Genomic DNA, 14622 nt, shown 5'->3' with positions numbered 1-14622 from the left:
TAGTTGTTTTTCATAAGTGATGTCTCATTCACATTAGCGTTATCACCTGAAGGTTATCAGCTCAATACTGTAAGCACTGTCCATAAACTTAACATAAACTGAGGTCCCAACTCTCTGTGGTCATTAACAACCCCATGGCACTTTTCGAAAGAGTTGGGGTGCAAACCTGGCCAAAATCCCTTCATTGGCCTCACCCTCTATTAATCATGGCCTCCTAATCCCCCTCATTTAAATTGGCTCTATCGCTCTCTCTCTTCTTCACCTATAGCTGGTGTGAACATGCTGTTCATTCGGGTGGATGTGGTTGACATTATGTATAATATAATATAATATAATATAATATAATATAATATAATATAATATAATATAATATAATATAATATAATATAATATAATATAATATAATATAATATAATATAATATAATATAATATGATATAATAAAAAGGTCACGAATCACCCATTATTAAAACAAATTGCTTTAGCATTCTTTAGAACAATGAAGAGTAGTGAACACAAGAATACCAGTGTAAGACAAATGTTTCTATTGAGGCCACTAGAGGGGACTAGACATGAGTTTGGCTTCAGTATTCCCTGGCACTACTTTCAACAGCAGCAGACCACATAGGCTAGCAGTCAGTATTCAGAGACAATGGGCTGGGATTCAAGAATGATGCACAAAGACTGTTGGGTGGTTTCACAGAAAAGGCTTAAGCTAGTCCCAGACTAAAATGCATGTTTGAGCAGTCTGAACTGAAAGAAACTTGCACTGACATATTTTAAAACAAGCCATTGTTTTGTTTTAAGATTATTGTTCATAAGAAATGGTCAGTCCATATATGTGTCACTGTTCTTTTATAGTGTTATTTGACAATTCATTGTAAGTATGTTATTATGTTAAGTGTCAATGGAAGGTGAATGTTTCCATAAGAAAAATGGCAGTTTTAATATATCCATAGGATTTAATTAAACTGCAGCCACAAACAATAAACACACATTTTCAGATAAGAACACCCACACTCACATATTGTAAGAATACAGTTTTAATTCAAAACATTAAAAACATTTATTCTTTTTTTCCCCAGATGTACCATAACTTTACAGACAAAACTTTTCTGTAAGGACAGAATTATTAACCCTTAGTAAAAAAATCATTGCAAAGCATAGTGATACAGGCGATCAGGGTGACGTACTCTTGGAAGTCCACAGCACCATCAGCATTTGCATCCAGATCCTTAAATATCTTGTCCAGAGCTGTCTTGTCTTGGGTTTTCTTTAACACAACACATTCAAAAGCGTGGTCAGAAACAAGATCGATGCAATGATGAATCAAACAGCCCATATTTATTAGCTCAAAATATATTCATTATGAGAATTAATACAAAAGAATGAATCATATTTATTTATAAATAATATTATTTATTTAATGAAAATATATATATTTCATTATAGAAAGGAGCGATTTATGTAATAATGAAAAGAGAAATCATATTTTAAATGGAAAATGAAACGACTAGGCAGAAACTCACTCCAAATATGTCTCCTAGCTGTGCGGTGAGGAGGTCCTTCAGCTCGCCTTTGCTCAGGGTCAACTTGTCTCCCTCTTTTCCTGAGAATTTATGAAAGACTGCAATCAGCTGAGCCATTGCTTGCTGAATTTCTGTGAAAACAAAGTGATACAAAATAGGTGCGCCATTAATAACAATAATCAAGCAAAGTCTATGTGTCCACAACATCCAAAATTATTAGAAGAGGAGATGTCAAAAATACACATATATAAAATGTCACGTCCAGCAAAAGCATAACAAATGGTTAAAGTTACGAGTCAAACATAAGAAGGAGGAGAGAAGGGAGGGATCTGTAATTGTCTAAAGAGTGGGAGTTTTCAGAAAAGGGGATTGAAAACCACAGTTTTAATCATGGCCAACACCCTGCACATTCCCTTTAATTAAGACAGAAGTGAAAGAGAAAGAAAGAAGGAAGAAAAGAGATATACTCGATTTTGTCATTTTATCCACCACCAACTACGAAAATGGTAAGTTAACAAAAGCTACCAAAAAATGAATGGTTAAAAACAAAATACTGGACTAGCCTTCAAATCAACATCAGAAAATGAAGGCTGCAAAAATGCTTAACACATCAAATACAGAAGCAATGCACTACAGTACACTTAGTTCACTTTAAGTCTCTTAATAGTCTCTTACCTGACATGGTGTAGCAGAAGTTCACGGTGAGCAAGAAGTGAAAGAAAAGTAGACCAAGCGAGTGCGCACTGAAGGGACAGATCGAGTGTTATATTCAGTAAAATGCCACACCCCCCAAATTCACCCTCCCACCTTTCCAACCATTTACACACAAACACACCTACATTCACATCCCTCTCTTTTACCCTGCCCTATATGCTCTCTTATTGTTCATCCCCTTAAACCATTGAAACTCCTGTTTACATTGAGTTTGTAAAAAAAAAAAAAAAGAAAGAAAGAAAAAAAAAGAAACAGGTTGGTTTAGCATCTCTTGTCCTTATAAAGTGTCTAACTCAACTGGTTAAACCAGTTTCTAACTGCACACAAACAGCCTAAACCTTATACTTGAGCCTTTGGACAAATCCATTGTCAAATTCAATACCCTCCCCTGAGTGTCAATGTAGTATGAGAACCACTTTAGTGAAACTGGAATCACTGAAATAATATTATAATGCAGACATTATATCTAATAGTGATTATGTTTTTTTTAAGGCCTAATCACTTATGCATGAAAATGCATGTTTTCTGGTATACAAAACTTGAATGAAAATGTGACGAAGTCTTTAGCTAAACGAATACAGTTATATTCATCAAAATGACCATGTCTATATTTTTTTTTCTTTACGACTGGTAATAACCTTTACATAAAAAACATAGATTGGCCTAATTTTAATCTGAAAAGTAAGACTGATTGCCCCAAGTCTAATCTAGTTGGTCTAGTTCTTAAGACACATTCTTAACATAAAGGCTGGATTCATGCAATTGGCCTATCTAATTTTTCCACAGCCAAAGGGCACAAGTTTAAACCATTAGGTAATGAAATTGCACACTGTATTTGTCATTAATCAGAAAAATATGTCATGAATACACTGCTTTAAGTTGTGTTGCAATCATAATGGAGCTGCTCCAGTAGTCTTATCAAGCCCCGCATGGTTTAAATGCACAGGATTATTGTGATTATTAAAAACAACAGAAAAAAAAAAAAGTACTGTCACCGGGACATTATCCTCAAATGTACACCTTTGTACCTAATCTACCCTAAGTGTAGATTCGATCTTAAAGGGACAGTACATCTCAAAATTCTGTCATAATTTACTCTCCCTATGCTGGTGTTCCAAAATTGTATGACTTTTTTTAATTTTTTTTTTTTTGTAGATACAGTGAAAGTCAGTGAATTCCAATGTTGACCCCATTGACTTTCATTGAATGAACAAAAACAGTTATTTTCAATCTACACTATCCCTTTAAGGTACAGATATGGACACTTTAGGAGTAGATAAGGTTCATATGTATTCCGCCCTAATAACAAGATGTTGTACCCCTAAAGAGACAATAATGTACTTTTTTTTGTCTGACAGTGCACAGCCAAACAAAACTAGTCACACAAAATATTAAATAAAAATAGAAATAAGGAATACTGTTTACAAAAAATGCAAAAATAGCATTCATTCTGATTTGAAGGGGGAACGGAGAGGTACAAAGTTAATGTGAAAAGTATTAAAAAGTACTGGTATTCCAGTGACCGATTTAAAGACAGAGCTGGAAATAAGAGAAGGGAGGGAGGGGCGAGGGAGGGGTAAAGGAGGGGGGGGGGGGTGGAGGAGATGTCTGTCCTTATTTAACATCTGTCTTTATGTAATAGTGATGGTGACTCATTCGAGTAGAATTTCAGGGGGGGGAGGGTTTTTCTTTTTTTTTTTTTTTTACCACAGTTGTTCTTTGTGTGCGTTAATACATTTTACTTTTTTGGTGTGCTGTTTATTTCCCTTAAAGGGATAGTCCACTAAAAAACAGCAATTTTCTCATCATCTACTCACCATTCTTTAAAAAAACCATTCTTTTGTGTTCTGCAGAAGAAAGTCATACAGGTTTGGGATAACAAGAAAAAGTTGATAAAGTATTTGCATGGGTGATCTGTTCATGTAAATGAGTGAGAAACATACACACATGCTCACCTATGTGTTCATATAAAGGCAAGTTTGATGCAGCAGCTGCTGGGAGAAGACAAACAAGCTTGTGATTAAATCTCATGCACTATGTGGCCAGTTTCCTCGTGAGTCACCATCAAATACATTCTCTGAGTAAGTGGGACCTCCCTAGTGCCATTTTGACCACGAGTGTTAGTTAGGGTTGGCTTCAGACTCAGTGTTTCACAGTGTGTGTGCGTGGAAGAGAACGTGAGAGGACAGGACATGGCAGAAATGCTTGTCATGACAGGAAGTATGCCTTTCATTGAAGTTATGAATAAATGTGCACAAAAGCTTGGTACAAACTCATTCCTTTTTCATAACAAGAAAAAAGAAGAAAGTGATTGTGTATAGATATGAAAACAAGACTTTTCTGCAAGTCAAAAGACATTATCTTTGCTCTGATTAGCTACAGTTGACATGAACCACTTATTATACTGTGCATGTTGACAGCTAGTATACAAAACACACACACATCATGAAAAACAAAATGAACATCTCTCCCCTTCCCCTTTCCCCCTTCCCATTCCTATATTAAATACAGACATCTGCGTCACTAATAAGAATTTAAAGCAAAATTGGAAAAAGATGGTAGTTAACAGAAGACATTTATCTTTTTTTCCTGCCGCAATGAACCAGCAGTCATCCAGAACACAACAGGTTGAAACATTCATTTTTTCAAAGCTCACTCTAATTTGCATTATATCTTAAGCTGCCTTTAAAAGAGATACCTAAATAAGATGTCACACAGGCAAGTTGGCAAAATGCCCTTTTTTTTAATAAAAGATAGAGTTCTGTTTTCAAGGAGATTGAATTCAGATCAGCCTAACAATTGAAACTATGATGACATTTCTAATAAGGCCCTATGAAGGGAAGCCTACAGCCATGTCACACAGCTGTGTGTGTGTGTGTGTGTGATGAGGCCTGTTGGTGTGAATTTTAGGGCTATCAGTGAGACTTTACATCTCTGTGAAAAAAAACAAAAAACAGATTGCTGTAAGACCTGAGAGCTGCACTGAATCTTTGGCCTTTTCTTCTGTATAATATTGAATTAATGAATCAAAGGTATCCAGCTAACACTGAACATTCTTGGCAAGGTTCTTTCAAAGTTATGTACAAAGTTCTTCCAGAAACATAAATAGAACATTCGTTCAAAGTGATCTGGTCTTTAATAACTTTATCAAAACATTATCAATTCAAACGTGACTACTTCCTACTTTTTTTCAGATGGTTCAGAGAACAGTTTTTCTGAATTGCTAAAACACTAAACCCCATTCTCTGAACCAAATTCTCAATAGTCTAAACCAATTTGTCGAATGAATCACTCTTTCTGCAATACATTAAACAAGTTCATGTATTTTTTTTTCCAAAACTCTAAACACAGGTAGGCGAAAGCTAAACACAACTACAACATAGTTGTCACCATTTGCGTTTACACACAACGACTCAAAATTGTTCACATTTCTAATGATGTGATCAAACCAACTGTACAAGTCAGTTCAGATTCCCAAAATTTGCTCAAAATGTTGCACTGAATGTTGATACCCAACAATGGATGGAAACAATATAAGAGGGAGAGAAGGAAGAGTGTGCGTAAGAGGTGGTGAACGAGAAGGATGAGGACGAGGAAGATCAAGGTGTGTATAGTGTTGTCAATGCTGACTCTGCTTTAGGGGTTTTCTCTTTCCCTCAGAGATGACAGTGTGTGTGATGAGGAGAAACTCCTTCGGCCGGACCAACATGAAGACATGATGATGAAGCTGAATCAATCTCTCTCACTGACCGTGATTCTGCAGTCGCACAACTCTTCTGAGTGTACTCAGCCCATTCTCACTCAAATGCATGGTCAAATGCTTCCCAAGGCGTCAGTTAGGTGACGCCTTGGGAAGCATTTGACCATGCTTCAATGTCTGACGCTTTAGGCGCCCTTTAGCGTCAGTTAGATGACGCCCTAGGATCGCGTGTACCCTACCCCCACCCCATACCTAAACCTAACCGCGTCCTCTAACTGACGCTTTCCTTTAGCGTCAGCTGGATGACGCCGTAGGATCGCGTCATGCAAGTGACGCTAAAGGGCGCCTAAAACGTCAAATATTGAAGCATGGTCAAAGGTGACGCCTTGGGGTGAGAATGTGTTGGTGTACTCTACTGTAACATGCTTTTCATTGAGAGTTTTTTTACTGTAACCTTTTTGGCTGTTGTAGTTGGGTCGTTGTATTATGGTGAATATACAGACATTCGATAGGCCTACTATTCAATATTCAGTACAATACACTTGCAGTGGATATAGTATAAAATGTTTTCACCTACTGTAAGTTGTCATTATACTTTTTTTATGTAATTGCAAAATTTGTTTACTTTGTTATAATACACTTTTTTTCTGTAGCTGCATGCTTTAAATTCTGTGTTCTCCATTTTTTGATGTAGTGTCTAATGAATGATCTGTAGTGTTTATAATTTTGACTTGCTGTGTGTATGATCTGAGAGCATTGTGTGATTTTGAGCACAGGTAAAATGGCTTTGAGGCAATTGTTTGATTTTGCCAGTAGAGTCAGCGGTTCTGTGAATGTGGTTAAAAATGTGGTTTTGTGTTTAAGGTTTTGAGAAAGTGAGTGATGGTTTCAAGAAATGTAACATTCAGCTCTGTGAGTATTGTGATCTGTCTGTGAATGTTCAAAGTTCTGTTTTATGGTCAAGACAAGTTATTGTTTGTTTGCCCCATCTTGGGTCTTTGTTTCTGGTTGTAAATATCCGTGTTTTGTGAAAGTTTTGCTCTTGGGTTCTATTTCGCGTAATGTAACAGAAACGCTTTGTTTTCTTATTTAACTTCTATTCTTTTGTACATCAGAATGGAAAACCACGCCTCCAAATCCCATGTCTCTCTTTGTCTCCCTTTGTTTCCTCCTCTCTCACCCTTTCTCCCCCCCTCTCTCTGTGGGCTGATAAAAGAAAATGTTTTCCTGCTGCCAGCTTCTCCACTCTGGTATACTGGAAATCCTCCAGTTTTAAGCTGCTTGTTCTGTGCTGTGTTTTCTACTCTTGTTTGCTTCCATTATGCTTTCTCTGCTCAAAATTTGTCCCTCAAGTGAAATAGTCAAATTAAGTTTTGCTTTTGTAATTTGCACAGTTTATCCAGGGGAAACTGCTGGAAGTGAAATGGTGCATTACAATCAGATTAGGTCAAATAAAACAGTTGCACACTGTATAATGTTACACAAAGTATAATGACACGTGATACATAGCAACATATCAATATAAATCACGTATAAAATCTGATTAGCCTTGCATCAGATTTAATGAATTGATGAATTCATTCAAGTTGATAGAAAATAAGCCTTAAATGTCCACTACAACAATCACATTAAGAACCGAGCCCTAGCATCCACTACACAGAGTATCCTCTCATGGTGAGCAACGTTTTTAAATTTCCATGTGAGCGTGGTTTAGCACGATATGTTTACCTTCATGATGTGATCATCCTCCAAACTCTTTCATCACCAAGGTTATATACAGCCTAATACTGATTATGTTGCATCACGCTGGAAATATAAACTGTAACCGTGTCAACTGAGACAAACTGAAATGTTGTGCGATACATGGTGATAAAGAATATTAAAAAACATTCTAATCAATTGGAATTTTAAGTCAGATAAGGACTGTTTAATTGTCTTTTTTTCAGAAACATTTACCTGCAACAAACTGTCCAATTTGTCCCCCGAACAAATTAAATTAACCACATTTGTTCCCTCTTTTGTAATACTAATACTATCTAATACTATCTAAAGCAGTTGACTTCCAATCACGTTATTTAGAGAACAGCCAAAAGTGTGAGTGTGTGTTGTTTGTGAGCGTGACTCTGAGGTATTGAGGTTTTTTTCTGTGTTTCTCATCACCACTGTCCCTAACTAATTTAACTTTGATCATGCAGTCATCTCTCACTAAACCTATACCGCAAAGTCAGCAACCCATTTTAAACTTTCCACAGGATGTATGTTTTTTTTTGGCTTACTACCATGTGATCCATTTTTACACAGTGAAAGTCAGTATGTTTCTAAAGTACGCCGACATTGGCAAGTCACCTTCATTTATATAGCACTTTAAATGTTGTTTCAAAGGAGCTTAAATAAACAGGAAAATAATGATCAATGATGTAAACCGAATTCAATTCTTCTGTAATGCAGCTCCAAAGAGACAACAGTGTTATTTTTCTACATTCTGAGCTCAATTCGGTTCAGTTTAATAATTGTGTAAAGTTAATTACGAAATGAGTTCAGCTATAAAGCAGCTCTGCAGAAAACAGTGATGTCATCGTTCGTCTTTTTACTTCCGTTCTTATCCAATGCTGTCAGTGCATTCAAGTCAATAATATTGCAGAAGATTAAGTGTCCTAACTAAGCAAGCTAAAGGTAACATTGGCAAGGAACCCAAATATCATGAGACAGAAATGATTACAGTCTGCATCACAATTGTATTTTACTGTAGAAGCACCTACATTTGGAACTTGAGTATTTTTGTGCAAAATGAAGGTGTGTCTGACCCCTCTGAGACTAATAACCCTGGAGTCTTTGTTAGTCTTAATAGGACTTTTCACACTGTGCTTAACAACGGGTTATCATCGCTCTAAACACCGCTTTTAACCCTGGGTAAAGGAATGTTTCACACTTGTAATTTAGAAGGGGGGTTAGCACCATTTTTTAGCCGGGGTTATGAAACTTTTGTGGTGCCAAAACTTGCAGTGTGAAACAATGCAGTGTTAGAATGTTACAGCTAGACACTTAGCAACAGACAACCAATCGCGTACATATTTGTATGCTCATGTGTAGTAAATTCAGCATTTGAAAGGAAAAATGTCTAATGCTAACAGGAAATGCAACAATTTGAGTGAAGAAGAGAGCGTTTCATTCTTACTTTTATTGTCCGAAATGTCAATTCATTATAAACTCGATATTACAGTTGAAAAATATGAGGATGCACAATGCTAGAGCTTTTATGTAAACAGGTTGAACAGGGTAGACACGTAAACACTATGTGTGTACCAATTACCTCCATTCACTACTCCAAATCCATGTTCCAGTCAGAAGCCTGCGGTCAGTGTTCAATCTGTATATGTAATACTATTCCCATTACAGCTCTGAAACTTGATAGCATTATTACAGTGACAGTCAATTGGAAATCACTTTTGTTGTTGTAGGTGTATTCTTTTTCGCTACATGGATTTATGTAAATGTACATTTTAAACTCTATTTATCACCTCTGAACATTATTATTTTTATGCTTATATTTGTCTTTTTCCTGTGCCTTTGTTCAGTGTCTTTGTTAGCGTTTAGTTGGCTTTTCTTTCATTCGTTCTTAAACAATTGAAACTGTCACCATGTCACCACACCTAAATCATGCCAAAGGAATGGCATGCATGGGTGGGACAGCAAATTAAAGATCAAGTCTTCAGTGACTGGATTTAAGCTCTGAATTTTGCTCTCTTCTTAATTTAAATAATTGATTTATGGAAAATTTTTTCCTGCAAGTTATCAGGCATCTAAACGGGCAAAAGATGAGTCACAGCCAGCCAGTATTTGAATGCGGTTTAAAGTCATGCATCTCATGCAATCATGTTTCACATCTCACATAAATGGGGTGGTGATGGCGCAGTGGATGAGACACATTTCTTAAGTGTGAGAGACCCGGGCTTGAATCCACTGTGAGACACCAATGTGTCCCTGACCAAGACACTTAACCCTTAGTTGCTCCAGAGGTGCGACCTCTGAAATATATAGCAATTGTAAGACGCTTTGGATAAAAGCGTCAGCTAAATGAATAAATGTAAATGTACATAAACAACCAGTCTCTAGCAGACTTGGTGCGTTCTGACATTGAGTTACATCATGTGATCTTCCAGTAAGAGATTAATGACTTTATAACATTAATAATTGAATACACAATGTACGGTAGACTAAGTCGAAAGATTACACACACATACTCGTCACCAACAACACAGTAAATACACTCATACATTTGCTAAGGATATACTTATAAATCTGTGTTATACACATTATGACTTTTGTCCAGGTTTCATTATGTTGGGTGCAGAGTATTTCTTCCAAGCAAATGCCATCTGTACTGTGTAAACAAGCCTAATCGAGATACTGTTTGTGTGCTTTGTGTGTTTAGGAACATGTGGGTGTGTCCGCTCTTACATTAGACTGCGATACAGGTGTGGAGGACAGGGACTGCACTCTGGGAAAAACAATATATACTGCAGAGAGACAGGTCTCCCTGCAGGAAGCCTCCATGCAGCATGTTTCATGAATTGATTGATATAATACATAGTGCGGCTGAATATGTCTATGAGCACACTGAAAAGTAAAAAAATAAATAAACATTATAATGTAAAATTAATTATTTAAGATTAATTCCTTAAGACATTTAAAAAGATGCACTTTTTGAATTTATAAAGTAAATTAGTAACACTTATTGTACAAATGGTCACATGCTCTTGATGTTCTTAAACATTCACATCATGCTAGAACATTAGGTTTCAGAACCTCACGCCGAATGCTGCTTTAATTAAAGTAAAAGGAAGACAAATTAAATAAGGTTATTTTTTAATAATTTAAAAAGAAAGAAAGCAGGCCACGATCTCTTTCGATCTCAGCGAGGAGAGCTGCATAAAATTTTTAGCTGCTGCAAGAGCCAGGATCGAACACAAGTCTCTGGCATGGAAGCTTTGTGTTTCGCCACTGAGTCACAGGGGCAAAAGTCCCTGCTAATGCTGTTAGCCCTTGCTAATGCTACATCTCTTCTGCCTCCCTTTAGCTACAAGGAGCCCCAGAAGAAAACCTGAGTTATAGTTTTATTCCCACGTTTTGAAGAATAAAAGTTACGTTTGCTGCATTGAAACTCTGCCTCGTGTATTGTTCTGAGTTAACCCTTCCAAGTCTGGTCTTTGAAGGTTACACTTTGCAGGTACATGTTGTAATATTTTGGTATGGCCTGTTCGCATACACAAATGTGAGAAAAGAATTAGTTGACTGAAACAGGTACAGACGTGCTCCTGAAATACACTTCTAAAGCGCCTATTATGTAACAATCTATTATCTTGATCTCTTTGACTGTTATATTGGAAATTTGAATGTAGATTTTTTTATTACAGTCCTAAATTTCATCTTGGGTCTGTAAATGTGACGTAACCTAACCGACCGATCACCTGACAATCAGCTATAGCTGGATTGCCTGTAATCAAAATGGGTGGGTTATTTGCCTTTGCATTGCTGCAGAAACGTCAATTTCAATAAGTCAATGAAACACTTCAAACAAAACTGCCTGCAAACTGTCAGCACACCTCTGTTTGATCTAGGCTTTTATGAAATACATACACGATAGGGCAAGGTAGGGTAGGTTAATTGTGTTTTTTTAATTTGATTAATATATAGCATATATTTCATGTAAATTTTATTGACTCTTTCAGACAGACTTTTAAATGACTTTTGCAGGGTATTACCTACTTTACCTAAAACATTTTGTGAGATTGTTTTAAGGTTACTGCACATTCACAGAGGATGACAGCATTTGTAAAAAAGGTGTGACAGAAACATTTGTGCCAAAGAATGTATCAAAGCGATTCTCTTATTAGAACAGATTTGCATGCATGTTTGCATGGAGCAAGTAGGTCAACTGCCATAGAGTACAAGAGTACAAAAAGTCAAATTAGTTGCATTCTTATAGCGTTTTTTACATGCACTCAAATATATTTATGAGTTGAAATTAGTTCATTTCAAACATTATTGATAATTAATATTAGTGTTCTAAATTATATATTTAAAAACAATATATAAACTCATTGATTTAATTTAAGTTTTCTGAGCAGATTAAAACAAATAATTAGCCGACATGATATAATAAATGCAATAATTGGTGTGTGATGTCATAAAAACTAAATGAAGAGAAAAAAGTGAGAAGTCCTTATGAGTACACAAGAGGGTTTTATTAGTGTCAACAGAACTACAAATTACACTTTTGCTAAATGTCTATAAGTAAATACAAGAGAGGATCAGCATTTTGCACAATTCTGTCATAACACCATTTTTTTTTTTATTGTGCTATACTGTCTAACGTCATATCAAATTGTTGACAACATGAAAACATACAGTGTGGGACACTGAGAGGTACTTTGGGAGATTTTTTACTTTGGGCATGTGAGAAATGTGTGTTCACTTATCCTGACCCCCTCTGCCCGTTTCCTTGCCGTGCTTCTTCATATAGTAGGCCCTGGCTAGACCAGAAATACACTGACTGAATTCACGGAAGTTCACTTCTCCATCATGGTTCTTATCCAGTTCTTCCATCACCTCCTTAATATTCTCTGGATCCACTTTATCCTGAGACAGACATAGAGGGAGGAATGTCAGTCCAGTTATTACTTACCACTCATAGCTCCAAAAAAAATGATGAAGGGTAGCAGTGCATGAGATATTAAAAAGTATGTTAGCAAAGGAATGAAGAGCATGAATATTTTTGAGATTCCATCATGCGTGTTACGACTTGTTTGGGTAAACACTTCTCATGCAAAGTTGCCATAATATGGCTTGAGCCATTGCACAACATTATGCAATAGATTTGTTGCAACATGTTGGGGGTGTATTACTTCTCCCAACCAATGACTATTTTTCTCAAAAACTTCATGCATCTCATTCGAACCTTAAATTCAGGACTGGTCAGTTGGGCTTTAATGAGCTGTCCGAGTTCAGCCTTACTGAGCTGGGACTTCTTCTCATCTGTACCTGCATAAACCTCAAACATCTCCACTATGGCCATGATTGCTTTCTCCAGCTCAGACATGTCTATAAGAAAGAGATTCATGAAGTGACAGTTATAACCTCTTCATGCTCAATTATCATCCTAAGTCACCATAAATAAGGTATATGGCCAATGCAAAACAAACAACACATTTATATTTGCTGCAAGATGTATCCACAAAATGATGGTCTGTAACTCAGGAATGCAATGCACTGTTAAAATACAAAGAGTCTGAATGCAATTAGATGTTGTATGTTTTTTTTCCCCAGTACAATAACAGTCAGTGGGTTCCAATGATGCTTTATTTTGGACCCAACTGACTTTAAATGTACGGACAAAAATTATTGACACTTCAAATATATACTTTTCCGTGTTCTACATGACATGATGGTGAGTGAATAATGACAAAACTTTAATGAGACATCCCTTTAAATAAGACTCGAGTAAAAAAAAAAAAAAATAGTCATGCATTACATTTTTTTTCATCCATCATATTTTGCTGTAAATTTCTCTAGTCTGTTTTTAAAATCTGTATTTCTTTATTTGTGCACTTTCTTTTTCTCTTTCTCTTCTTATTTCCTTGCACTTACCTCAGTGTTGTGGTTCCAGAGAAGTTATGGAGATGTTTTGTTGGAGTAAATCGTCTGCTGCTTTTAAAGCACAGATTTTACTCTCCACAGCACACACACAGCGGGAGAAATGATTCATTCTTGGGCTATGAAGGATTCACACCCTATGCAGTCTGGTGAGTCTGTAAAATAATACAGTAATCTGTTCCAATTTTTAGATTCAAATATGACATCCTGCTGTGTTTTACTATGGTTATGCAATTTGATCATAGTAAAACAAAACAAAAACATTGTTTTGGGTATTTCCCAAGTCAGACTGTATGGGGAATCTGAGTCACAGTAGGACATGAGTGACTCTTTCGCGTTCGACTGGGTGTTGCCCATTGTACTTCCTTCCACGTAGAAAACTGTCGAAGCCTGAACTAACTGTTTAATAATATCTCATCTTCAACATTTAGGGAAAAGCTGAAAGACTCATTGTGTAGCTATGACGTTGTTGGCTATATTTTTGTGGAGGCTTGAATCACAAGCTTCAAACGAAGCTTCATATTTGCAGTAAACAGTGAAACACTTATCCTCTCTAAATCTAGCCTTCAGACATCAAAGAATGCCTGATGTTTGCAAAATGGTCATTTTTAAAGGAGACTATACATAAATACTTTATCCGCAGTACACACAAACGCTAACAATAATGAAGCCATCTGCAGACAATAATGCATGCAATGATGCACAAAACCATAGGGCCTACTAGACAATGCCTGCTCATCTTTATGCTCTGTTGAAGTGGAGCAACATGATTTTTCAGTATTTCCCTTAAGCTTTTTCTACATGACATACAAAGACACTGACTCATCATCCAGTGTCGTAATATAAGCTACTTCTTGGAGACCGAAGAAGTAAACAGCCAGATAAACAGCCACACCCTAAATAACCAAACATTTTTATCATCTTCTATTATTGATCATCACAGAATCTTTTTTTTATATATTTGCAAAACATAACCAAGATGGTAATACTAACAGCAAAGTAATGTCGGTGAATGTAAATTCCACTG

At 36.3% G+C, this 14622-nt stretch overlaps 2 protein-coding genes across 2 annotated transcripts; both read right to left on the bottom strand.

The window, feature by feature from the left end:
* Positions 1 to 1024: 1024 nt before the first annotated feature.
* Positions 1025 to 2333, bottom strand: LOC120484255 (ictacalcin). The gene is made up of 3 exons (XM_039679328.2): positions 2204 to 2333; positions 1529 to 1659; positions 1025 to 1272 (listed from the first exon to the last, which is right to left on the bottom strand). Exons 1-3 carry the CDS (start codon positions 2208 to 2210, stop codon positions 1132 to 1134), a joined length of 279 nt encoding a protein of 92 aa, XP_039535262.2. The 5' UTR covers positions 2211 to 2333; the 3' UTR covers positions 1025 to 1131.
* Positions 2334 to 12165: 9832 nt separating this feature from the next.
* Positions 12166 to 14243, bottom strand: s100w (S100 calcium binding protein W). The gene is made up of 3 exons (XM_039679438.2): positions 13590 to 14243; positions 12901 to 13043; positions 12166 to 12581 (listed from the first exon to the last, which is right to left on the bottom strand). Exons 2-3 carry the CDS (start codon positions 13039 to 13041, stop codon positions 12414 to 12416), a joined length of 309 nt encoding a protein of 102 aa, XP_039535372.2. The 5' UTR covers positions 13042 to 13043; positions 13590 to 14243; the 3' UTR covers positions 12166 to 12413.
* Between the last annotated feature and the right edge of the window lie 379 nt (positions 14244 to 14622).

Source organism: Pimephales promelas, chromosome 12 (genome assembly GCF_988280905.1).
Source record: "Pimephales promelas chromosome 12, fPimPro1.hap1.1, whole genome shotgun sequence".
NCBI lineage: Eukaryota > Metazoa > Chordata > Actinopteri > Cypriniformes > Leuciscidae > Pimephales > Pimephales promelas.
The sequence above is the reverse complement of the archived record's forward strand: the minus strand, read 5'-3'. Positions and strand labels throughout refer to the sequence as shown.